The sequence below is a fragment of the Phascolarctos cinereus genome, unplaced genomic scaffold (genome assembly GCF_003287225.1).
Source record: "Phascolarctos cinereus isolate Bilbo 61053 unplaced genomic scaffold, phaCin_HiC Scaffold_9;HRSCAF=440, whole genome shotgun sequence".
Lineage (NCBI taxonomy): Eukaryota > Metazoa > Chordata > Mammalia > Diprotodontia > Phascolarctidae > Phascolarctos > Phascolarctos cinereus.
In genome coordinates, this window is record NW_027556402.1 from 262,610,899 (window position 1) to 262,635,610 (window position 24,712).

The 24,712-nt window shown below is 54.9% G+C and overlaps 1 protein-coding gene across 2 annotated transcripts in view; it reads right to left on the reverse strand.

Moving 5' to 3' along the window:
• Positions 1–17,275: 17,275 nt before the first annotated feature.
• The window catches only part of KCNQ1 (potassium voltage-gated channel subfamily Q member 1), a 352,441-nt gene continuing 345,004 nt past the window's right edge, over positions 17,276–24,712 (reverse strand). For both annotated transcript variants that reach the window (XM_078148943.1, XM_020970730.2), the window contains one exon: positions 17,276–18,746. In XM_078148943.1, coding sequence (XP_078005069.1) covers positions 18,537–18,746 — 210 coding nt within the window. In that variant the 3' untranslated portion in view covers positions 17,276–18,536. The remainder of the gene's footprint in view (positions 18,747–24,712) is intronic.

Sequence of the window (24,712 nt, forward strand, 5' to 3'; positions counted from 1 at the left end):
TGTTGGTGAGCAGACAGTTAGAGGAGAGGCCTTTTAAGTCCCTTCCTTCCCAATGTTGAGATTCCAAGGCACTTTCTTCTCTGCAGCCCTAGGAGGTAGGACATGCAGGAAGTGTAATCCTCATTTGACAGGTGTGGAAACTGAGGCTCAGAGTTGCCAAGCCCCAGAACCTGTAGCAGGCAGCCAAATGACAACTCCGACCCAGAGGTTCTGACCACGTCTCCTGTCCTTTCCACCCCCCAGGAAGTTCTAGGATAGAGAGGGGAGTGGGGATGAACTCTCTCGCCATGCGTGATGGGTCGCTAGAGGAGGGCCCAGAATGACTGGAGGCAGAGCCAGCCAGAGTCTCCCCCACAGCTGTCTCCAGGGCCCTCTGCAGAGACAGTCCCCTGACAGCAGGAAAGGAAATGTGTCCTTCTGTCCTTGGCCTTAATGTTCCCAGGCTCTCTGGTTCTCCCTGTCTGTGAGGCCCTGGGCTTCTCACCGTCCCATGCCACTGCCTCTAAGGACCCCGCTGTCTGGAATCCAGCCCTTCTTTGTAGGTGTGACGCAGACCCCATGGATTTTTTCCCAACGGCTCATTTCAGAGAAAGGCCCCAGAACTCCCCTCTCTAATGATTCCAGCGTGACCCCTCCCTCAATCGACACCCTCCTGTGGAGCACATCATGGGTGGCCCGTGCTGGGCTCTGGTGGAATGGTGCTGGCCCATGAGGTCCTGGGCTCCAGTGTGGGCCCGCCCCACCAGGGAGGGATGCCCTGACTTCTCCTCTCACTCAGGAGTCCACTGAGGTGGCCAAGGTCTGAAGCTCATACTACTGCCCCTACTTGGCCCCGAGCTGACCGTGGCTGGGTGCTGTGGCCTCTGTTTGTGGCCCTCCTTTGACCAGTGACTCCATGATCCACATGGAGAAGGTGGAAGGTGGAACTTTCTCCACAAACTGGGCTTCCCTTGCCTAGCAGCCCAGGCTAAGGCTCTCTGTCTCTGGCTTTGTCTCTGTCCCAGAGCCCACCACACCAAAAAGGCCAAGAATTCCTGAGCTAATTCAATGCTTTCATTTCACCATGAAGATAAGGGTCATGCAGCTAGAGGCAGACATGTGATTTCAAAGTGTCACCTGCATGCATGGATTTAGATAAAATCAGAGTTGGCTACTAAGCACCATTCCTTGATTTTCTAAATGGGGAAACTGAGGCTCTCTGGAAGACATCTGGATCCAGGCTCTTGGAGTTTGCCCACCATCTGCCCCTGCCTGCCTCCTTCCTTTGAAAGGTCCTGTTAAGTGACGCCCCCCTAGCTCTGAGATGTACTGGGGATCAGAAGCTGCCTGGGTCAACAAAGCCAACAGCACTGTCCACCCTCAAGGCCCTCAGGGTCTCCTCTGAGAGCAGCCTCACTGATCCGTCTCTCACTGGTGACACGCCCATTGTCTGCCGTGACTGCCCAGGGAAGTCCTGGCTGGGGCCTGCCGCTGGCTGGAATCCAACAATTGGCCATGTTCACCCCATGAGTGGCTCAGGGCCTCTGTCCACTCCAAGAACATAAAAGCCATACTTGACACCTTGGACCTTGCCAATGTTTGGGCATTCGCTCTGGCCCCACAATGAAAATGGCAACGTGGGATGGGTCCTTCCTTCCTCTCCGGGGGAGGGCGGGCAGCCCAGGGGCTTCTGCTGAGCAGGCTCTTGGAGACTCCCTGTTTTTATATAAATGTATCCTTGTCTGCCTGTTGATGGACGCAGGCCTTGGCTAAGGAATGGCGGCTTAAGGGTGGAAAGACTGAGGTGAGTGGTGTGGGGTTCCTGCATATCACAGGGTGGGCAGGAGTCAGCCTCTCTCTAGTGTCCCTCAGGGATGGACGGGCCACTGAGACAAAGTGGGCCAAGAGGCTCCTTCCCCTGAGTCAGGAGTCCTCCATGTCTGGGATCCTTGATGGGCCTCCCTTCTTCCTCTTCCTCTCCTGCCTGGATTGTATGGAAGCCATTGTCCTGATCCCATTGTGGGTTTCCCCCGTCTTCAGCCAACTTCCACATCCCCCAAAGATGCTTTGTACCATATCCGGCTAGCCGAGCAGCAGCTGAGAAGCAAAGGTTCCCCAGGCACCTGAGCTGGACCCATTTCCCATCTGTATCAAGGACTTGGCTAAAGGCCGAGAGAGGCCGGCCTCATCCAAGGTGGAGATGACACCAAGCCGGGAAGGGTGGCCAACCTACTGGACAGAGGCAAGATCCAAAAGGGTCATTCCAGGCTGCACCATTGACCGGATGGACTCCAACAGGAGGAAATTCAGTAGAGATGAATTCCAAGTCAACAAAAAATGACTTCACAAGTACAAGAGGGAAAGCTCTTGGGAATCTAGTGGACCCCAAGGTCAAGAGGAGTCACCTATGCAATGTGGCAGCCCAGTAAAGCCATACACACATGTGCATACATAGGTATTCACATAAAAACATGTACATACATACATAATCACATTGCATGTACAAGTGGGCAAACTATAGGAATACAGCCCAACCAGAGCCCAGCTTTATTTACTTAAAGAGAAGTCCCACTTGGACATATCCATTTAATTGTCTCTGTCTTGTGCTCAAGGGTTCTGAAAAATCGGGTTTGTTCTGAGTTTGCACATTTCTCATTCAGTGAGTGACCTGGTACCGGCTTGCCTTGTCTGGTTTCCTCCCTCAGGCCTGTCCTGTGTGAATGTTCATTGACAAGATGGCTTTTCTGCTGTGTTACCTTGAGCAAGGCCCTGTTCCTCCTGTGGCCTCAGTTTCCCCTTTGTGAAATGGCTCTAAGCTAGAGGGGGCCCTTAGAGACCCTGTTAATGAAACACCAGGAAGGATAAGGTTTTCATTCTGCAGGGATGGTGGGAGCAGACCCGACCCCCCTCCGGTGAGCATCAGACTGACATGTCAGGCCCCCAGTGGGCCCACCCTCCTTCTGAAGGGTCAGAAGAGCCCGGGGGAGCAGCCGCTGGGGCAGCCAGGAAAGTGTTGGACTGGGGGTGGCGAGCCTGGGATCAGGCCCTAGCTCTGCTCCTGCTGGCCCGTGTGGCTCTGGATGGGTTGAAAAGGGACTTAAAATGGTTGGTCCTGGTCTGGATGTACCTGCTCACTAGACTGTTAGCACGATGAACATTTAGAAGCACCTACTGTGTTCAGGGGAACTTCCTAACAATCAGAGGAGTTGCCTTGGGAGGTAGTGAGTCTCTGCCTCACTGGAGGTTATGAAGAATTGTCTCTGTGGTCCCTTCCCAGTCCAAGACTTGGTGACTTGATTCCTTTCACAGAAGGCTCTCTCCACTCTCTCCCTCCCCAGCCCCCCACCCAGTGTACACAGTAGCAGCATCTTTGGAGTCCTTTGCCCCGGCCCTGGTGGGGCCCCTGGGCCTGGAGGGGGCATTGATGGCCCCACTCCCCTCCCTCTGCTTGGGAGGTGGTGAAGAATTCCTGCTCATCATGTGGTAAATAAGGGGATTGTTTGACTCCCAGCTGAGATGTGGTCACGTCTGGGGTTATGGGGGCAACTGTTGCCTGGACAGCTGCAGGAAAAGCTCAGTGTCAGTAGGCTCTCTCTCCTTCGACCTTCCTCTCCATGGCAAAGTATGGACCCATGCGTGTAACCCGAGATCCGGGAACAGGTGATGAAGGAGCATGGAAAAGGCCACAGAATCTTTTTCCATGCAAGAAACATGGGACAGATGTTGGTCTGGCCTCTTAATATTCTTCTGGAGGCAGGGGCATGGAGGAGATGAGCTCCACACTGAGGGCCAGCACACTGGACATTTCTGGTGCACAGAAGACCTTGTTGGCCTCTTCCCTGATTGGGAAGCCTCCACAGCATGCCACAGAGTTCTGGCATCATGGTGCTCTTTGGGGCTGCTGTAGGGGGGCTTCTTGTGAAGGGGCGGACCCAGGGAGGCCCCTGCCAGCTCTGGGCTTCATGGACTCTCCGAGGTCCTGGGAAAGGACAATCACAGGCCTGCTGCTTCTTGTGAGAACCTTGGACCCGTGAGACAGGCAGTCACTGCACACCTGATTATGATGATGGGGAAATGGGGGTCAGGGCTCCGTGAAGAGCCTTCAAAGTCTCCACCTCAAGTCTGATCGACAACAGATCTGCACATGCAGTGGGATAAATGACATCCACAGTGCTCTGCCAGAGCTGGGCCAGAGAGCCCAGCAGCACCAGCCTTTGGAGGGGGTCCCTTTCTGTGCTCAGAGGAGGGGATTCTGGGACTCCTCGAGTATTCTCGGAGCCTTTCTGGACTGGCTTTTGGGTGAAGGAGAGCTCTTGAGCATGTGGGCCCCCAAGCCTGCTCCTGGCCTGCCAATGGCTCACCAATGTCCCCCCAATGCTCCCCCCACCACAATCCTCAGGCAGCAGGTGGAAAAACAGCTGCTGTCCAGGCTCAGGTCAGAGGTGACTGGCTTGCTGTGCACACACACACTGGCAGGGAGAGGAAAAGACATTTTGGGGGCAGTTTTTTTGTGCACCCCCTCTTTAATGTCAAAGGTCAGTGGATGCTTCAACTCTTTTTTTTTCTTTCCCAGCTCCTGTTGCCTCCTGTCTCACCCTGGCACTGAGGAAATGACCTTCACATAGGAATCTTGGATGAATTGTGCAGGGAAGGAGCAGCTTCAGATCTGAGAGCTAGCCATGGTCCTAGGGAGCCAAGCAGGCTTTCTTGTCACCAAGGTGTCTTCTCCTCCCTTCTTGCCTTCTTCCTTTCCCAAATATCATCCTATATCACAGTCTCAAAGGGCCAGATCTACTTCTCCAATCTGGGCTAAGAAGAGAGGGTGGGATGGACTCCTGGGGCGAACATCGCTTCTTACCTCCTGCCCCTCTTGACACTTTGGCGCCAGGATAGGCACACATCCCCAGAACCCAGTGCTTACGCTGGGCTCAGGAAAGGATTATTGATGGACTAGTCAATGTGTGGTTTCGCTGCAGCCTCCCAGGGACAAGGAACTTCCCTCCCAGTTTGGGATAGCCCCATTTGTGACTCTGACAATGAGAATCCTTGAAGAATCCGTCTGGAGTATTTGGGAGCTCCACTCCTCTCCTTGCTGTAGATCTAGAGTCCCTGAGATGGGAAAGCTTCAGGGACCAGCAGGTCCAACCTGTCTCTGAACATGAATTCCCCAGCTAGTTGTCCTCAAGCCTCTGCATGAAGACCTCCAGTGACAAGGAGCTCACTACCTCCTAGGATGACTCATTCCACTCTTGCACAGTTCTCATCACTAGGAGGTTTCCTGACATCAAGCTTAGGTGTGCTTCTCTGCATTGAGGCTCTGGTCATTGCTTAGTTCTTCCCAGGACAAGACCTATCCCTCTAACATGTCCCTCTCTGAGGCTTTGAGGATTTAGAGCTAGCAATGATCTTTTAGGTCGTTTGGTCCAGATGAAGAGGCTGAGAGCCACAGAGGTTCAGTGACCTCTCCAGGGTCACACAGCAAGTCCCTGAGGCAAGACTGGAACTCATGTCCTCGACTCCCAAATCCATTTCTCTACTATACCACAATGCCTTTTCCCTAGGCTAAGCATCCCCAGCTCCTTCAGGCAATCCTCATGTGACCTGACCTCCAGTGCCTCAGCTCCAACTAAGGCTCTGGCAGAGGATAAAAAGCATCCATTCTTGGGACAGTCTTACTCCCAAAGGAGTCTGAGAAAGGATAGGGAACAACCTGGCCTGAAACCCAGGGCTGGCTACCGTCCAATCAAGAGAACTTTGGGACATGATGCTCAAGGAGAACATGACTCCGGTGGCTGGCGGCCAGTGATGTCTGTCCTGAAGCACCCAGGATGGCTGAGCCTTAGCTGAATCAGGTCATAGGAAAGTCCTGCAATCCAGGCACTCTAAGAGGCTCTGTGGCCCAGCCCCTCTGTTTTCAAACAAACCCTCGTTCCCAGCAGTTGGAAAGCCCATAGGCCCCTTTGTGGTCAGCTCTCCCTTCGGCAGCCTCCCTTGGTGTCTCCTGTGTCTTCTGTGGTGGAGATGGAGAAGAGCTCCCAGGCTCAGTCGGCACAAGAGCCTCCTCCCGTGCCCTGACTGCCCCCGGCCTAGCCTTCTCCCTTCCAGACTCAGCAGATGTGCTCGGTCACTCCTGGCAGTTTGGGTTCTTAGGGTTAGGGCTGGAAGGGGCATTGAAGGTCATCTAGAGCTGAGGAGTCTGCCTTAGAGCACGTGAGTGGCTTGCCAAGACCCCTTGAAAAGGAAGCCAAGTGACTGCATGTTCACTTCACCAACCAGGTCCTCTCTGCTTTCCCTGAGCTGTGGTGGCTCTGAAGGTTGGCTGTGTTACTTGGCATGGATCACTTATGACTTCTACCTCTGTCTTCCCAACCCTCTCTGGTAAAGAAGCGAGCCCCTAAAGGATTGGGTGCTGGAGGTGGGAAAAGGGAATGAAACTGGTCCAAACTGTCTCAGCAGCACCCCCTGGGAATTTGGGACCTGGACAGAGGTCCCAGGCTGGCCTCTAGCCTCAGCTCTACTCTTCTCTCCGTAGAGGATCTTGGGCACCTCTCTGCCCTACCCTGGGCCTGTTTCTTCGCCTGGAAAACGAGGACATTGGCCCAGACACCCTGGCGAGTCGCCTCTGGTCCTCTCAGCCTATGCTTTTTGGAGGGCACAGGCACTGCACTCCAGCCCTGTCCTCTTCCTGGGGAGAGCCAAGGCAAACCCTCTAGTGAGGTGGGCAGGGGAAGGAAGGGGGGGAGAGGGGCTCTCATTGAAGCCCCGGCAATCGGGCCGGGAATTCGGCGAACTGGAGCCTCTGAAAGGGTGGCCAGGAGGCAGCGGGAGGCGAGGGAGCCAAGCCCCTTTCTCAAAGCCCCTTATCTCTGGGCAACAGATGCTTCAGCCGCCCGCTGGAGATTGAAAACGTCAATAATGGAACAAAATTTGGAGACAATGGTCGGGGGCTGAGGACAAACTACTCCGGGGTATTGTTAGTCTCGAAGTCACAGAGCAGCAACCGCGCAGGGGGCAACAATGGGGAGGGGAAGAATAGAGACAAGCGAGGGGGCCCCCGAGCTGAATAAGGCCGGGGGGCTGCACATGCTGCTGTTGCCATAGAAACGGACCTCTCCCCGAAGAGGTCTGCTGGGCCATTGTTCAGGGGACACAAGATGTGGCATCCACCAGATGGTCGTGTGCTCTATAACTCAGTTATCTGAGGGGACGAGTGAAGGAATGCGGGCCGCCTCCCTCCGCCCAGGACGCCATCTGCTCCTTCAGACGGCCGGCCAGCCGCCGCTGGGCTAGAGGCAACCCGGGGGAAGCCCTCCCTCCGCCCCGCCGCCATTCGAGACGTGGCCGCTCCCGGGACTGTGCGGGGCTGACTTTAATTAGCTAATTTCATCAGTGGGTTTTCTTTCAGGTAAATTGCATTTCACACTCGAGGGGTTTGCAATAGCCCTTTTCTAGGGATGGTGTTGCCCAGGCTTCCCTCCTCCTCCTCCCACTCCCATACTTGGAGACTCTGTGGCGGGGTCTGAGAGAAAAGGCAAACCCCATGAGGACACCTGGGCTCCCCGCCCCCTCCCCAGGAGACTGAGGAGCAGGAAGCAGAGGGCAAGGCGTCGGGGCGCAGACAGCGCACCGTATCGGGCACCCACACTTTGAAAACTTCTCTCCCCTCCTCTATTACTTACAAAAGAGAAACAACCTCGGTTTCTCCCCAGGCCTTGAGACCCTTCCCCACTTTTCTGGGCCAGGGAAAGGAAAAGGTGTCAAACCTTCCTAACTGGTGGCCCCAAGGAATGAGAGTTTTCCTCTCCAGGGTTCCGTAGCTCCCCCGCAGAGTAGGAGCCCAGAATGGGGCTTCTCATCCCTCTTAGCGCCGCTCCGCAGAAGCACAGATAAGCACAGAATACAGTGGACCAGAAAGAGATAGTGGGGAGCAGCGCAGGTCCTAACGTGAAATCAATCACTGGTGGACAGAGCAATCGGGCCGAGGCTTCTAGACTGGAGAACTCTAAATGCCTCTGCTTGGTCTTTGGGTGACGGGCTTTGCCCTGAGAAGGAAAGCAGCGTCAGCATCTCGTGAGTCTGTGATGGCGTCTGGGTCACGAAACATCCCCAGTTCACAGAGCAACGGGGTGGGATAGCCCTTAGAACAGAAAAGGGAAGGACCTTAGAACGTAGGACCTGGGATATCAGAGAAAAGGGGGCTTTTAGAACACAGACTACAGAACTGCAGCGCGGGGGGAGGAGACGCGGCCCATGGGACGGCAGGGCTCCTCTTTGCCTGCAAGCCCAAACCCGACCCCGCTGTGCTTTACAGCCCTTCACAATCTGGCTGCCTCCTACCCTGCTTGGTTTATTGCCCACAGCTCCTCTTTACACACTCCACGTTCCAGCCCATTTGGCCTTGGTATTGTTCGCTCTCTGGCGTGTGTCACAGGCTGTCCACCCCACGCCTAGAATGTACGCCCTCCTCCCCTCCCCTACGCAGAAGCCCCAGGGCCCAGTTGAGGTACGCAATAGGCAGACGTGAATGAGCACAGGAGCGTAGTGTCTGGCGCAGCTATCGGGGAAAGAACCTAGTACTGGACAAAAAACAGGGTACAGGCTGGAGAGTTGGGAGGCAGAAACAAGGTGCGGACCAACGGACACACTCCAGCTAACTGTTAGAGATCTTGAGGTGGACGTCCAGTAAGCATCTTAGACTCAGTGTATTAAGGAAGGCAAGGGAAGGGAAGGGACAGAGAGAATGGGGAGGGAAGGGAAGGGAAGGGACAGAGAGGATGGGGAGGGAAGGGAAGGGAAGGGACAGAGAGGATGGGGAGGGAAGGGAAGAGAAAGAGGGAGAGGAGAACAAAACAAAAAAAAAAGAGAGAGGGAGGGGAGTGAAAGGCAGGGAAAGGAAGGGAAGGGAAGAGAGCTCATTATCTTTCCCCCAGTCTCTCTTCTTCCAAACTTCCCCATTGTTATTGAGTACACCATCAACCTCCCAGTCCCTCAGGCTCACGACCTAGGCACCTTCCCATCCTGGACTCCTCACTCTTTCTCATCTTGCTCTCCCTCTGCCCCCCATCCAATCTGTCACCAAGGCCTGTTGATTTTGCCTTTGCAGCATCTCTGGAGAATGCCTCCTTTTCTCTCTGCCTCAGTTTCTCCCCCCTCCAGCCCATTCCCCACTCAGCCACCAAAGGGATTTTCCCCAGGTGTGGGCCATGTCACCTCTCTGTTTTGGCCTTCAAAGCCAATCTGTTTTGGACCGGACAAATATGAAAATCACTTTTGCTTGACTCTACATGTTTGTCATGGGTGTTGTTTTTCTTGCTTTCTCAATGGAGGAAGAAAAGGGAAGGTGGGAGCGAGAGAACTCAGACCTGAAAACAAAACAGAATTTGAATGGAAAAAAAAGTACAGACAAGGGCTAACAGTCATAGATTATAGCCCAAATGCAATTGAATTTTTAAAAAACCTAAAAATTAAGAAAAAATTACAAAAAGATATAGATCATGAAAACAATCTCACCAAAAGGCTTCGGGAGGTTACAAGCAGGCAAATGTTGGTACTATACTGTTCAATTTATACACACACACACACACACACACACACACACACACACACATATAGTGGGGCTATGATCCGCTTCATGGCCTCCAGTCACCCTGGGAAGGGTGGGGCAGGGTCAGCATTCAGCATTCTGGCCAGACCTCTCCCTAGCGCACCTGCTGAGCTTAGCAAGTTAAGTGACTTGCCCAGGGTCACACAGTTAGTAAGTGTCAAATGTTTGGTCTGAGGCTGGATTTTGTGTGTGTGTGTGTGTGTGTATGCACCTGTGTGTGTTTATGTGTACATATGTGTTTGTGTGTCTGTGTACATGTATGTATATCTGTGTTTGTGTGTGCATGTGCATGTGTGTATGTGTGTTTATTGGGGGGCATAGCTGTGCAGATTAGTCTGGTGTGGGCCTTGATAGGTCGGGGGTGCTTCATGGGGAGTGCTGACTGAGGACAAAGCCGGAAGCAGGAGGAGAATGGAAAATGTTCCTTCTCCGGCCCATTTTCTGACCAGACTGCTGAATGCCAGAAACAGGCCTGGGGGCCTGCAGGAAGGAGGAGGGAGTGTGTGAGGGGGTGGGGCAAGTCGCCTGGGGGCTGGTGAGCCGACATCTGGCCTCAGCTGTGTAGGGAGAAAGAGCCAGCGGCCTGTGGAGTCTGGGGATCGGGGTGGGGGAACAGAGTCGGCGTGGTGTGGGTCTGCCGCTCTGTGCCCCAAAGCCAAGGGATGAAGAAGCCCCTCTTCCTGTGGAATTCAACTGGGGTGTGTATGTGTGTGTGTGTGTATGATTTCCCAGAACCTCCACCCTTGGAATGACCACAAAGGTGGGGTTTTACCCCCCTCCACATGGGTGGAGGCTGACCCCCACACTTTCACTTTCTCAGGAAGGAGAGAAGGCTTTATATGACACCTACTATGTGCTCCCATTTTGCAGTTGAGGAAACTGAGGCAGTCACAAGTTACCTAACTTGTTCATGGTCATGCAGCTAGGAAATGTCTGAGGCCAAATTTGAACTCAGCTCTTCCTGACTCCAGGCCCAGCACCCTAATCACTGAGCCACCTTAGTGCCTCTCAGAGAGAGGGACCTTTAATCATCCTACCATCCTTCCTCAGACTTGTCATCTACCTCCAATCCACCTCCCTAATCCTCCTTGGGAGCCTGCTGTTCCTGGCAAAGGGGGGAAAGGTGCAGGGAGGCAGGTTTGGTCAGTGAGCAGTTATTATGTGCCAAGCTCCATGCCAAGCCAGTCCCTGCCTTCCCGGAGCTCCTAGTATAATGGATTGTTGGAGGTGGGAAAAGCTTCTGGACATCAGATAGATACGTGAGGGCTCTGAGGGAGAGAAGGCAGGGGTCAGGGTGGGGGGGCAGGACAGAGGGAGGCTGTGAGACCAGAGCCAGCAAGTCAGAAGTTTGAGAGAAGGGGTGTCTTAGGGAGGTAGTGAGCTCTCTGTCACCGGAGGGCTTCAAGTAGGGGCTGCAAGACCACTGCTCAGGCACTGTCTTGAAGGGGTCGTCTTTATACTGTTTGCACAGGATGCCTCCAAGGTCTTTGCTTTTCTGGGCTCTTGCTCTGACTTCATACAAGGTAGTGATGGGGAGGGGAGGGAGGGAAGGAACTCCCTACAGGTTGCTGGAGTACTTGGTTTGGGGTTCCAGGTCTGTAGACTCTGGAAGGACAACTAGGGTAGGGCAGCTGGCATATTGCCCAAGGAGGCTGATTTTGGGAGACTCTGGCCACACTTTTAGCCCAGCGATAGCCCAGAAACAGCAGAGCTTAGGCCTTAGCGAGAGCAAGGTGTTAAAATGGGAGAGTAGCACTCAGCAGGCTGGGTGTTCTTGTCTATTCTCTTAGGGCAGCTTCCCTGGTGTCTCCCACACCCCTCCATGCCTCCTTCTGCTTGCTCTAGGGTGCCAGCATCAGGCACAATCATTCTGAGGTCACCCTCTGACTTGCAGCCCCTTGTGTCTCTGCCTCTCTCTGTCCTGGCCACCCCATCCCCAAGCCCTCCCATTTCTGTCGGAGCCTTGCTCTGCCCAGTGAAGCCTGCCCAGCCAAGGATGCAGATGAAGTAGGGTCAGCCGTGTCCTTTGGTCTGAACCCTGGAGTGCAGATGTCCAAACAAGCCTCCCTCAGCCTTGCAGCTGGCCTGCTCCTCCCCCCGGGAGCATCCTCTGCTCTCTCAGCATCGGTGGCTGCTCACTGGTTCTTGCTGAGTGGCCATCCCCCGGGGCTGCTTGGCTGGGCTGAGGGGACTGGGGGCTTCTCTGCCGCCTGCATGACCCTGGATGGGTAGCCTTGTTGGGAAAGTCAGGGAGCTGGACAAGATGGCCTCCAAGGTCCCTCCTGGCCAGTCCCCTGGACCTGGCCTGCCTCTGAGGTCCACCTGAGGGCCATTCATTCATCAAATCCACCCGCAAGGTTGGCTGCTGTCTCTCCTCCGGGACAAATATCTGGAAATAGCTGCAAATGTCTACTTCAGGAAACCCACGTGAAGGAGCACTCCGCTCCGTGGTATGTGTGTTCAGAAAGAGACTGTTGACTTTGGGGTGCTTTGACCAGCCCAGGGCCAGGGACAGAAGACGCTGGGCAGGGGTGGGACCTAGAGCCCCTCAGCCTGCAGAGGCCAGCTGTGCGGTGGGGGTGTGGGGAGGGGAAATGCCCTGGGATGAGCTGGGCTTTCTCCAGCTCCCCAGAGGCCATTCTAGGGGCTGGGGTGGCTTCTGGGAGGTGGTCCAGCTCCTTCCTCTATGTGCACCAAGATCCTGGGGACCACCAGGTGCTGGGTGGGCTGAAGAGTCATCTTTCTTTCCTTTGTCCTAGGTGGGGAGAGGTAGAGCCTGCAGGGGGCTGGGGCCCTCCCGAGGGCAGCCAGGGGTGGGTGAGGTCTGGGCACTATTGGGATGGAGTTGTGGGGGAGTTCTGGCTCAGGAAGGAATGATGAGGGCCACCTTTGGGCCACAGCTTCCCTTTTCTGGTACATTTCCTCAATGCTCAGACCTCTCAGGTACCTGGCATAGTTTGGGGAAGGCTGGCCTCAGTCCCTCCTACTCACATGGGGCCCTCCCTTGGTGAGTGGAATGTCCTGCAGCTACCCAGGGGGCCCACAGCACTTGGGCTCCCTGGGGTCCCAGGCTGCCTTCCTGCCCCTCTCCTGCTGCACATGGGGCCACTCCAGAAATGCAGGAGCTGGGCTGCTCAAAGCCTGGCAGTCTTCCAGCAGATGTACCACCCCCACTTCAGCCAAGCCCTCTAGGTTAGCTTGGAGAGCCCCTCCTTATTGCAGAGGGTGCCCCAGCCATTGAAGGGTGATGGGCTGCACGGGCCCATCTTGGATTTTTCTTTTACCTCCTCCCTCCAAGGCAAACGCCCCACAAGTAGCCCCTGCATCCCAGCAGGCCGGATGTCTGTTTATTTTGTAATTAACAAAGGGCCAAGGGTCCCTTCCTGACATTCTTCTTGGGGGCTTGGGGACTCTCGCCAAGTCACTGACGGGCACCAACCCACTGTATGGTAGCCTGGCAACCCTGGGCCACATGGGCTGTGAGAGGCTTCTGTGTGACCTTGACTGAAATACCACCTTCTCTGGTCCACCCAGCCTGAGGACCGAGCTTGGAGAGCAAGTCCCACAAATGGGATCATGAGTACAGTCTCCCACCCCAATCTGCCCACCCAAGCACAAACCTACCAGGCTCATTCACTGGAGTCAGGCTTCCTTAGAATGGGCCCGGCTGGGTCCGGGGAGGAATGGACAAAATCAGAGGGAGGGAGGGAGTTTCCCCGCTGGAGCTGGTGCTGAATTTGTCTCCTAGAAGTGAGTGGAGGCACTGGGTTTCCTTTCAGGCCTCAGGCCCTGCTGCTTCTGACTTCCCAAGGAGGTGTTTGGTTGGGGGTGGGGGGTGGGGCTGCGAACAGGGAGAGGGGCAAGGACAACTGCCCTAAGGATCTGGATCAATTGTGCTCCAGGAGATGAAGGCAGCTGTCACAACAGAGGCAGGGGGCCCACCTGAGAAAGCTCTGGGGAGAGAGATTGAGGATGCATGGGACTGTCAATGCCTCATGTCTTCTCCAAGCTGGGCCACCTGAGGCCCCCTACAAGCAGTCCCCACTCAGGCCCAAGGCAAAACTCAGCCTCTTTCAGACTTTGCTGTCCGTAGCATTTGGGAGCAAAAGCCCCCTTGGACACAGAATGTCCATGCTGGAGACAGCCTTAGCCATCAACCAATTCAAACCTCTTGTGAGGAGGAGGGAAACTGAGGAAGCTCAGAAGGGAGAGGGACTTACCAAGGGTGCCCAGTGACTAATCAGCAGGGATTTCCCTGGGCAGTGTTGGAAAAAGGGCCTGAGGCACAGTCTTCCCCAGAGGCACAGAGGACCAGAGAAGCCACTCACCGCAGTCAGAAAAGACTGTCCCAAGAGAAGCCGGCAGAATGAAACCCAGCAGGGGCCCCGACATCAACCCAGGCATCCCCCATAACCTTTTCCCTGGGAGTGGGGGCGGTGGCAGTCATGGGCAGCCCAGCCTTGTTGCAAGCCCAGGGCGAAGAGGGATGGGGAGGGAACTGGAAAGGGCCAGGCCAGGGAAGCTCTCCTCAGGCCTCAGGAAACCAGGCCCTGGAGCTGAGAGGTTCAGGCTTGGGGCCAATGCTCCCACGGGAAGAGGGATTGGCCCCCCATGGCAGAACTGCAACAGGGGGAGCGAGTTCAGATTGAGTCTGGGGTCAGAAAATTTTCCATCAACAAGAACTTCCCTGGAGTGGGAAGGGCCTCCTGAGGGTATGGGGGCTGGAGGAGCCCCCCCCCCCCCCCCCCCGACCCAGCATCTTAGAGCGGGTCCCTTCCGGTCTGATGTTCTGGGTACTCCCTCCTAAGCTAAAGAAGGCGTAGATAAAGTGCTCTGGTTATCAGCCCACCTGCCACTGAAGCAGGAAAGTCTAGTAACCTGGCCTTTATCCCTCATTCACTCTCTGCCCTTGGTTAAGTCTGTGGGCTGAGGTGAGGACAGAGAGCATTCCAGGGACCCGGGCGTGGGGGTAGATGGGGCTGGGGAGGGACCAGTGCAAATCAACCCAGAGGTCGAGAATCCAGAAAATCAGGGCCATTTCGAAGCAGGGAGGGGCCCTAGCAGTGGCCAGAGAAGCAGCCTCCAGTGAAGCCCCTGTGGCTTGGGGGAAGCCTTGGATGCAGAACAGGGGAGCCGAAGGCAAGCAGTCTCCAAGGCCACAGGGGCGGGATGTCGGCAGTGAGACCTTGTGAGACCCAGACTCCCTAACCTCAGTTCCAGTGAGTGGCAAATGGCAGACTGATTCTTGCAGTTGAAACAATGAAGATCTGAGCTCAGAACCCGGCAGCTCAGTCAGTCAATACACATTATTCAGCACCTACTGTGTGCCAGGCATGGTGCTGAGCTGCCCTCAGGGAGCTCACAATCTAATAGGAACTCTCAAGTAAGGAGGGGGAGGGGCTTGGAGCAGGGCTATGATGGTGAAGGAGGATGAGTGGAGCTGGGTGGGAAATGAAATCATTTTATTTTAATTTAAAATTTAATTTAGTTTTTTCAATTAGAAATATTTTATTTTCTCTCCCCGCAACCGAACCACATTTAAAAAAGAAAAAATAAATCTCTTGTCATAGACATGCTTCCTCAAGCAAAGTGCACAGTCCATGCCCCAGAGCCGCTCCTCCTGCAAGACTCTCGACTCTAGAATCCTCGTGCCTTCCTTCAGTGCCTAGCTCTTCGTGCCAGGCCGCCTCCTTCCCCCCCCCCGCCCCGGCTTTCTCAGTCTGTGGAGTGAAGGGTTTGCTCTCATGGAGTCTGTAGTCCTTTTTGTAATGGAACCTACCTGGGTTTCTGAGGTAGGATCTTGTATGGGCTCGGGATACAGCCTGGACTCAGCAAAAACCGTCCAAAGGAAGATTGCCCCACTCCCCAGGCCTTTCCCCAGGTCTGGCACCAAGAAGGCCGAATTTCCAGATACGAAAGGCACATTCTTTCTAATTCAACCGTACATTAAGTGTCTGTATGCAGAGCACAGGGCTGGTGGTGGTGGTGGTGGTGGTGGTGGTGGTGAAGAAGGGATAAATAAGATTTCACCAGGATAGCGCGCCCTTGCTTCCTAGAGGTAAATGGAAGCAAAATACCGGCCACAGGTAGTCAGACCTTCAGGAATTCTTGTCGACTGACTGACTGACAGCAGCTCCAGGTCCAGAGAACTCTGATTCCTCCCTGATCAAAACCATCCCTGACTAACAGTGATGGGGGCGAGGGGAGTGGGGCAAACCAGCTGGGTGGCTCATTGGTCAGTGCATCTAGAGAAAGGCAGCACCTCTGAGGAAGGACCCTCTGAGCTCTCCCTCCCAGCTTGGGCCTCAGGGATGAGGAGCCTGGGAACTTCCCAGCATCAATACAGGCGTGCACTGAGTTTGGGGGGTAGCTGAGTGTAGGGACCCCAGAAGTGCCTTTCAGCCCCTGGGTTGGGGCTTCCAGAAGACAGGGCTTTTGGGAGACGGAGGACAAGGGTGCTGGGCCCTGCTGAGGGCCCCCTCTGTGTGTGTGCCTCTGTTTCTGTCTCTCTGCTGAGGCCTGAGCCCAGGCTGGGTTGGTGCTCTGGCTCCTGTCCCTGTCTCCCCCAGCTCTGGGCGCCTCTGACATTGTAGGCAGACATTCTCAGCCAGAATATTCTCCAAGGGAGGGGGAAGACAATGGCCAGGGAGATGCTGGAGACTCTCAGAGGACCCTTTGATGAGGGGATGTGGTATTTGGGAGCGAGACCGTGGAGCTCACGTGTAGTCTGAGGAAGGGTCCCTAAGTCAGACTTTCGTGGAAGCCTCAGCTGTCTGGACCTGGCTGGCTGGCTAGGGTCTCACCTCTTGCTGGACACCCTCCTCCCCTTGCCCAGAGCTCCTCAGCTTTGCTGAAGTGTCTCCTTAATCTTGGAATGGATTCCATTCCTTTATTCCTTCATCCATTCATCCAGTCCCTTGATTCATTCACTCTTCACTTTCCCAGTGCCCCCTCTCTGCAGAGCTCTGCACTGGGGTTTGTGGCAGGAGGAGGGAGGGTGTTACAGAAGTGAAATCCCATGGCCTCCAAGTGGGGAGGGACCCATCCCCAGGCACTAATCCCTGTATCGGGAGCAATTCCTGCAGTGCACTTTCCTTCAGCCTCTGCTTGAGCACTCCAGTGATGGAGGAAACCTGCTGTCCTTTTGGACAGCAGTCTTGGTGGCCCCTCGGGCAATGAGCCTCAGTTTCCTCATCTGTAGAATGGAAGGATTTGCATCAGAGACCGTTAAGGTCCCTGGAAGCTACCATTTGGATGATGAAAGCCTGGTCTTTGAGCTTTACGAGGTCTTCATTTTCCAGGGGCAATCATAATAATGTATCATTTATTTTCATCTCAGGTGGCCACAGAGTAGCACTGAGACTTGAACTCAGTCCCCTGGATTCTGAGCCCAGGGCTCTTTCCCGAAAGGGGCACTTTGGTGGGGGCATTGAGTTACAGAAGCTGTGATCTCCCTGCTGGGCAGAGAAATGTTCCCAGGAGGCCTACATGGAGAAAGTGAAGTCTGAGCCCAGGGCCTTTCTCTGATAACTTGGTCTGGCTACTTGGCTTTGGTGAAGGGGGCAGGGCAGTAGCCCATGTGTGAGAGCCCTCAGGGAGGACACCAGCTCTGTACAACCACAGGGGATTGGCCGTGGCCTCAGTCTATTTGTTGGAGTAGAATGAAAAAAGAAAGTGGGCTGGAAACCAGGAAACCACAGAATACTCTGCATTTATTAGGAAATGAATGGAAGATTAATACCCTGAAATTACATGGTGACCCTCATTAAGAAACAAACCCCCAAATCATCACAAAATGATTCTGATTGCCAGGAAGCATAAAGCCCAGAAATATTCCCTATTCCAGCTCTCAGTCTCCATACCTTTAGACCTCATTTACTGTGCAGCAGTCAGATCAGATCAGGTCAGCACTGGGAGGATGTGCTGGGGAGAGGCACCCCCTGAAGTGAGTGTGTAGTTGGCGGGGAAGCCCCACAGGCCTGCTGCCTGCAGGGGTCCCCAGGGCTGGGTTTGGGATCATCCAGGCCCACCTGGGGTTAGCCCTGTCCACAGCCCGAAGGGGGATGGGAGGTTGGACAATCTCCAGCAGGAAACCTTCGGTTGGTAAGGTCTGGCTAAGCCAATTCCCTTGGCTAGGCCATCATGAGGAATACCAGGAGGGCATTTTCCACGTATTTTTGTCATTTGTGTGGACTGATGAGATATTGATTGCTCTCTGAGACAAGGCACTCACGGTAGCTCCTCAGAAGACCATCAGACCACTGGAAGCCATGAGCAAGGTTCTTGTCTCTAGAGAGGAGCTGGCCTTTCCTGGTCCTCACAGCAGGACATTCTAAAAGTCTCCTCTGATTAGGCCCCTTCTGCTTTCCCTGAAGAAAAACAGAGAAGGACGGCATTACTAGCTGTAGCCTTCTCTTTGGGGCCCCGGGATGGGAAGAAGAGGGCAGGCCAGGCAAGGGAAGCAGTGGACCCCTGCCACCTGCCTCAGCGGCCTTCCTTGCTGTTCTATTGTCTCGTGGCTCAGAGAGAGAGAGAGAGTGAGAGACAGAGACAGACAGGGTGAGAGCCTGGGCATGGCACCGGGCGAATTCCAAGTCTCCTTTGGAAGGAGAAGCTTGGGTCCCTGACAGCCTCATCCTCGGCTCTGCCCCAGCCCGGGCCGGTCGGGTCTTTTCAGATGGACGAGGCTCTGCTGATTCTCTGGCTCCCCTCTGGGTGAGGACAGCCCATTCTTGGTGTGATGATGCCCAGAGCCCCAGCCCTTGCTGTCGGGCTAAGGAGCGCTGCTCAGGCCAAGGCCACCCTCATTTCTCAGCCGCCATGTCATCCTCCAGTCGGGTGAAGGGATAAGGATGGGGGAGGCAGGCTTTGGTTTTCAATCACCTCCGTTCTCTTCCTTCACATTGTCCCCCAGCCTGCCTCCACCCTGGGGGCCCGGAGCCCGAAGCCTCCATCAGGATGCTTCCTCTGGCATCCTCCTGGGAACCGTCAGCTGTTCATAGGTAGGGAGGGAATTATTGCCTAGGAACATCTCCGAGTTGGACCTCTGGGAGGGCCTCCCACCGCCGCTGCCATCGCCACCGCTCTGATCCCCCTGCTGCAAGGCAACCAGGTGGTGTAGCATGTCTGTGATGAGGTTAAGCTTCTGGTCCATCTGCATCACCTGCAAGGCCAGACAGAGCCATTAGACAGACAGAGCATGCGGGGAGAAGGAGGAGCCAGGCCCTCCCCCACACCTGTGGAATCAGGGCTCGGAAGCCTGCTGGAGCCGAGCAGAGGGAAGGGGACCCCTCCGTGGGAGCTGAGGTGCTGGGAAGGCTCAAAGGCCAAGGAGAAGAGCCCCAGCACAACAAGGGTCTGGAGGGAGCCAGGAAACAGGGACACCCCTGTTGTGACTTTGAAGCCCCTCTCCCCTAACTCCTATCCCCATTAATCTGCAGAACTGGAGGGGTCCCAGGGAAGAAGATGCCATCATCCCCCACAAGGGTCCCTAGGGACCTGGCTCGCTGACTGTGGGGACTGCCAAAGAATGATGCAGCAGCTTAGAGCTAAGGTAGTTGGAAATAAATCTTTTTTAAAACTGTCAGTCAGCTGGTAAGTAAGTGCCTACTATGTGCCAGGCACAGTGCTAAGGGTGGGGATACAAAGAAAGGTGAAAGACAGCCCCTGCCCTCAAGAGTCAGTCTGATTCAGGGAGACAGCATGCAAACAGTTACATATAAGTAAGCTAAGACAGGATAAATAGGGAATAATGAGCAGAAGGAAGAAAGACACTGGGGTTATAAGAGGCTGGGGAAGGCTTCTGGAGAAGGGGCGATTAGCTGGGACTTAAAGGAAGCCGGGGAGGTCAATAGTTGGAGCTGAGGAGGGAGCCTTCCAGGCTTGTCAGACAGCCAGAGAGCCATCCAGGAGGGCCTTGTTCCTGGAACAGCTGGGAAGTGGGGCACCGGACGGAGGAGGACGTGGTGGGGAGCAAGGTGTAAGAAGACTGGAGAGGTGGAAGGGGGTAAGTTAATAAGGGCTTTGAATGCCAAACAGAGCATTTCATATTTGATCCTGGTGGCCATAGGATACACTGGGGGTTATTGAGTGGGAGGAGTGGTGGTGGTGATGTGGTCAGAGCTGAGCTTTAGGAAAATCACTTCGGAGGCTGTGGGGGCAAGATGGATTGCGGCAGGCACCCCCCCCCCACCAGTGGCTATTGCAATAGTCCAGGAGTGAGATGAGGAGGGTCTGCACCAGAGTGGTGGCCGTGTCAGTGGAGAGAAGGGGGCATATCTGAGAGATGACACCATATTGGATGTGAAGGGTGAAAGATGCTAAAGAATCCAGGATGACTCCTGGGTTGGAGCCTGGGGGACTGAGAGGATGATGTTGCCTTCTACAGTAGTAGGGAAGGTGGTGGAGGGGGGAGGGTTTAGGGGGAAAGATAATGAGTTCCGTTTTGGACACGATAGTTTAAGAGGTCTACTGGACATCCAGTCTGAGATGGGAGACTGGATGTCAGCAGAGAGATTGGGGCAGGAAAGGTAGATCTGAGAATCATCAGCATAGAGACAGTAATTAAATCCAGGAGCTCATGAGGTCCCCAGCTGAAGTAGCATAGAGGGAGACAAGAAGCCAGGACAGAGCCATGAGGGACACCTCTGGTTAGAGGGTGTGGTCCAGAAGAAGATCCAACTAAGGAGATGGAGAAGGAGTGGCCAGAGAGGGAGGAGGAGAGCCAGGAGAGGTGGTGTCCACCGAAACCTAGAGAGTGTTAAGGAGAACGAGGATTGAGGAGAGGCCACTGGACCTGGCAGCTAAGAGACCCTGGCAACTGGAGAAAGTCGTTTGGGTGGAATGATCAGATCGGAGCTGGGCTACAAGGCATTAAGAAGAGAGTGAGAGAAGAGAAAGTGGAGGCATCTCATGGAGATGGCCTCTCAAGCAGTTTGGCCACAAAGGGCAAAAGGTAGCAGGGATGAAGGGATCGAATGAGAGTCTTTTGAGGAGGACGGAGGAAACATGGCCTTGTTTTGACAGCAGGAAAGATCCTGTAGACAGGGAGAGACACAAGATAAGTGATACAAGGGGGGTGGGATGGCAGCTCATGTGTCATTTGGACAGTCTAGAACCCAGTCATCCACTTTTGGAAAGAGGGAGGTGAAAGCAGCATGGGGTCATGGGAAGAGGGCTGGATTTCAAGGCAGAAGATCAAGTTTCTAGCCCCACTCTGACGTTGCCAACAGAATGTCCTACACTGCCTCTCTGGGCCTCAGGTCTCAGGCCTAAAAGGCAGACGTTACACTGCTGTTGCTGAGTCCTTTTTCAGTCAGGTCTGACTCTTCATGGCCCCTTTCAGGATTTTCTTGGCAAGGATACTGGAGTGGTTTGTCATTTCCTCTCCAGCTCATTTTACAGATGAGGAAACTGAGGCAAACAGGATTGAGTGACTTGCCCAGGGTCACACAGCTAGCAAGTGTCTGAGGCCAGATTGGAACTCAGGAAGAGGAGCCTTCCTGACTCCAGGCCTGGAGTGCTGTCCACTGCACCACCTGGCTGCCCCTAGGAGTTCAGTTACATGCCTCTTCAGTTTTTACCCTTCAGTGATTCTATTTCCTTAGCATGTTTGGTTCTAGAGGATATTAGCACCATCTTCTAGAGTGCCTCTGGAGAGAGAAGAGCTGGGGAGGGAGGAGGATGAGGGGCAGGGCTCTCCGGGTGAGTCTGTGGCTACCAATCCCTACCTCCTGGCTGTCAATCCAGGAGGTGGAGCCTGGGAGGGGTTCAACTCCCTGGACAGTTATGGAGAGGAAGCTGGAGTGTATGGGAACTGTCCTAGGCCTCCTGGAGGAGGCCAGGGAGAAAACCCATCAGCCTGAATCTTGGGTCAAAGACGTGAGGAGACTGGCCCTGGGAAATGTTTCGAATGCACGGCCTGACCTTCAAGTCCTTTGCTCTGCCCCCTTTACCACAATGGCAGGAAGGTCATTCGTGCCCAAGAGGCTTGGGCTTGGGGGTGGGATTAGGGGAGGGCTCTGAGAAAGGCCTCTGGGAGTTTGCTCACCTCTGCTCTTCTCTCAAAAGAGAGAGTATTTGTAAAAAGAAAAAGGGTGCTCAGCACAGTGCCCACACATAAGAGACACAATAATACATAAATGCTTCTTCTCCTCCCTTCCCTCCTGTCATCCAAAGCTGGGCTGTGGCCTTGTCTAAGTGAGAACACACTCCCAACCAATGGGCTCTGAGGACGTGCGAGATGGCTGGGAGGCCAGGAGGCCGGATGGATGGGGATGGACTGGGGTCAGGAGGGGATGTCCAGTGTCGGCCTTCCCACCTCCTCTACTGACTCGGTCACTTGTTACTTGTGCAGCTGAGACATTTTCTGTGCCTCAGTTTCCTCATCTGTAAGCCAAGCCAGTGGGACCAGAGGATCTCTGAGGGTCCTCCCGGTTCCACCACTGTGACCAGATGTCCTTGGACACGCCTTCTGGCGCTGAGGCCTACAACCTACGTGACATGGCCGAGTCCATCCGAGGCAGCTGGTCCATTTCAGTTGCCAGGACCGGCTCCACACTTGGGCCACGTGTCTCCATTACAAGCAACAGCGTGGACCTGGGGCTAGGATGGGCACAGCCCCGTGCATGAGGTTCTAGCCACGAGAAGTGGTCCTTGGGTATGTGGAGACAGATGTCTGACGGCCGGCACTGAGAGCCTGCTATCTCGGTTCATTTCTTCTGAGGGGGAGCAGAAGGGGGAAAACCACGTCCAAAGAACGGATTCAATGTCCGGCATGTTCTTAGCTCTGCACCAGCAACCACGGAGAGGCAGCCAGAGGAAGGTGCCTCCCCTGCCCCTCCAGAGGCTCTCAGGCTATCCAGGCAGAGCGGGCAGGAGCCCCACCATGCAGACTTTTACAGCAAGAGACTACACCCCCCAAGGCAGCATTCCGGGGTGGGAAGAATTCTGTGAGGATTAGTGAAAAGTTTGGCCGGAGGGCTAAACATGTCAGCAGCTGGAGTGCTGCATGGGGGGGGGCAGCGAGAGAAAGGGAGAGGAGAGGAGAGGAGAGGAGAGGAGAGGAGAGGGGAGGGGAGGGGAGGGGAGGGGAGGGGAGGGGAGGGAGGGGAGGAGAGGAGAGGAGAGGAGAGGAGGAGGAGAGGAGAGGAGAGGAGAGGGAGGGGAGGGGAGGGGAGGAGAGGGGAGGAGGAGAGGAGAGGAGGAGAGAGGGAGGGGAGGGAGGGGAGGGGAGGGGAGGGGAGGGGAGGGGAGGGAGAGGGGAGGGAGGGGAGGGGAGAAGAGAGTGAGGGAGGAGAGGAGAGGAGAGGAGAGGAGAGGAGAGGAGAGGAGAGGAGAGGAGAGGAGAGGAGAGAGGGGAGACAGAGAGAGAGGAGAGAGAGAGGGGAGACAGAGAGAGAGAGAAGACAGACAGAGAGAGAGAGAGAGAGAGAGAGAGAGAGAGAGAGAGAGAGAGAGAGAGAGAGAGAGAGAGAGATATGGCTTCTTGGTAGCCTGAGTCAAAAAGGCAAAGATGTTTTTGTGAATGGGAAGGCCCGTGGTGTCATCTGTTCAGTCAATGAGCATTTACTATGTGCCAGCCACTACACCAAGCTTTGGAGACATAAAGAAAGGCCGTAAATGTGGTAGTCGGCTCTCGAGGCTCAGTCTGATGGGGAAGGCCATGTTCTTGCAACTATGTATATACAGGACAAACTGGAGATGATCTCCTAGGGGGATATTAGATTTAGGGGGATAGAGAAAGGATGCCTGAAGGAGGGAGGATTTTCACCGAGACCTAAAGGAAGCCAGGAGGTGGAGGGAAGGACGGATAGCACTCCAGGCATGGGGCACAGCCAGAGTAAATGACTGGGGTCAGGAGATGGGGTCTTATATAGTAGGAACAGTGGCTCGGCATGGGGCCCAGCTCCCCCGCACGTGGCTCGGCGACTTCCTTGTCATTAGAAGGCATTAGTACATACCAGTGGAGTTTAACTGAGGCCCACCTTTGACAATCACTGTATGACTATGAGAGAGCTCTTGCCCCTTGGAGTCACAACTTCCTCATTTGTAAAATGGGAATGACCATCCCTGTGATAGAAAGTAAGGCTTTCCTAACCGCCATCGAGAGCTGTCCCAGAGTAGAAGGAGCTCCCTGGCAGTTTGTGTGGACCCCTCCCTTGTTGAGGAATAAAGGCTTGGGCGGGGCATCAGAACTGGTTGGCCCTGAGGTTCAGTCTGCAGAGGAGAGCTTGGATTCAAGGGTTTTCTGGTTGGTGCCAATTCTGTGTAAGGGGCATGACCCCTCAATGCTGCCCCACTCCAGAGGGGCAAGGGATTCCTGGGTGAGGGTTTGGGCATGAGCCCAGCAGGCTCCACTAGCAGAGCTGGGGATGGGTGGGTGGGTGGTGAGCAGAGGCGGTGGAGGCCGGGAGGCAGCGGCAGTGAATCAAGGCTGCTCCCCAAATGGCATTTTCTGATCTGGGGGAGGGCCAGCAACCAGACTTAGACCCAATGGGGAAGATCTGGTGATAAGGGAAAGCCTAGTGGCTTGTGACTTCCTGAAGCCTTCCTGCAGCGTCAGGGGCCTCTGCAGAAGGTGGCAGTGGGCTGGAAAGGAATGCTCTGAGTCATCCGTCTGGGTGCTGGGAATACACTGGTAGCGATGGGGCTCCCTTTCTGGTTCTGAGGAGCCGCACTTGGCCTCTGAGGGCAGACGCTCGCCCAGAGGCACGGGCAGGAGCAGAGCATGTCCACCCTGGTGTCCGCAGGAAGGGGACTGAGCAAGGCCCGGGGCTTTCTAAAAGTTCGTAGACAGAGTGAATGATTTTCCTTGTTAGGGGGTGGGCATGTGGGCTCCAGGACCTCTGAAAGTCACTTTGAGGAGAATGGGAAGCTCTGCTTGAGGCAGACGGGTGTCTGGCTTGACCAGCCAGGAGACACAGTCAGCCAGCCTTCCCATCTCCAGGGTCTCCCTCCACTTTTCAGAGCAGCAGAAATAAGGACACAGCAAACATGGATGGGGCGTGGAGCACTCCTCAAGCCTTGCCTGACTAGCCTGCCAATGGTCAGTCTTCGGGAGTGGACTCTAAAGGGGCCCGGGTCCAGCTGTGCGCCCAGCTGGGTTCTGTTCTCAAAGACCTCATGGCT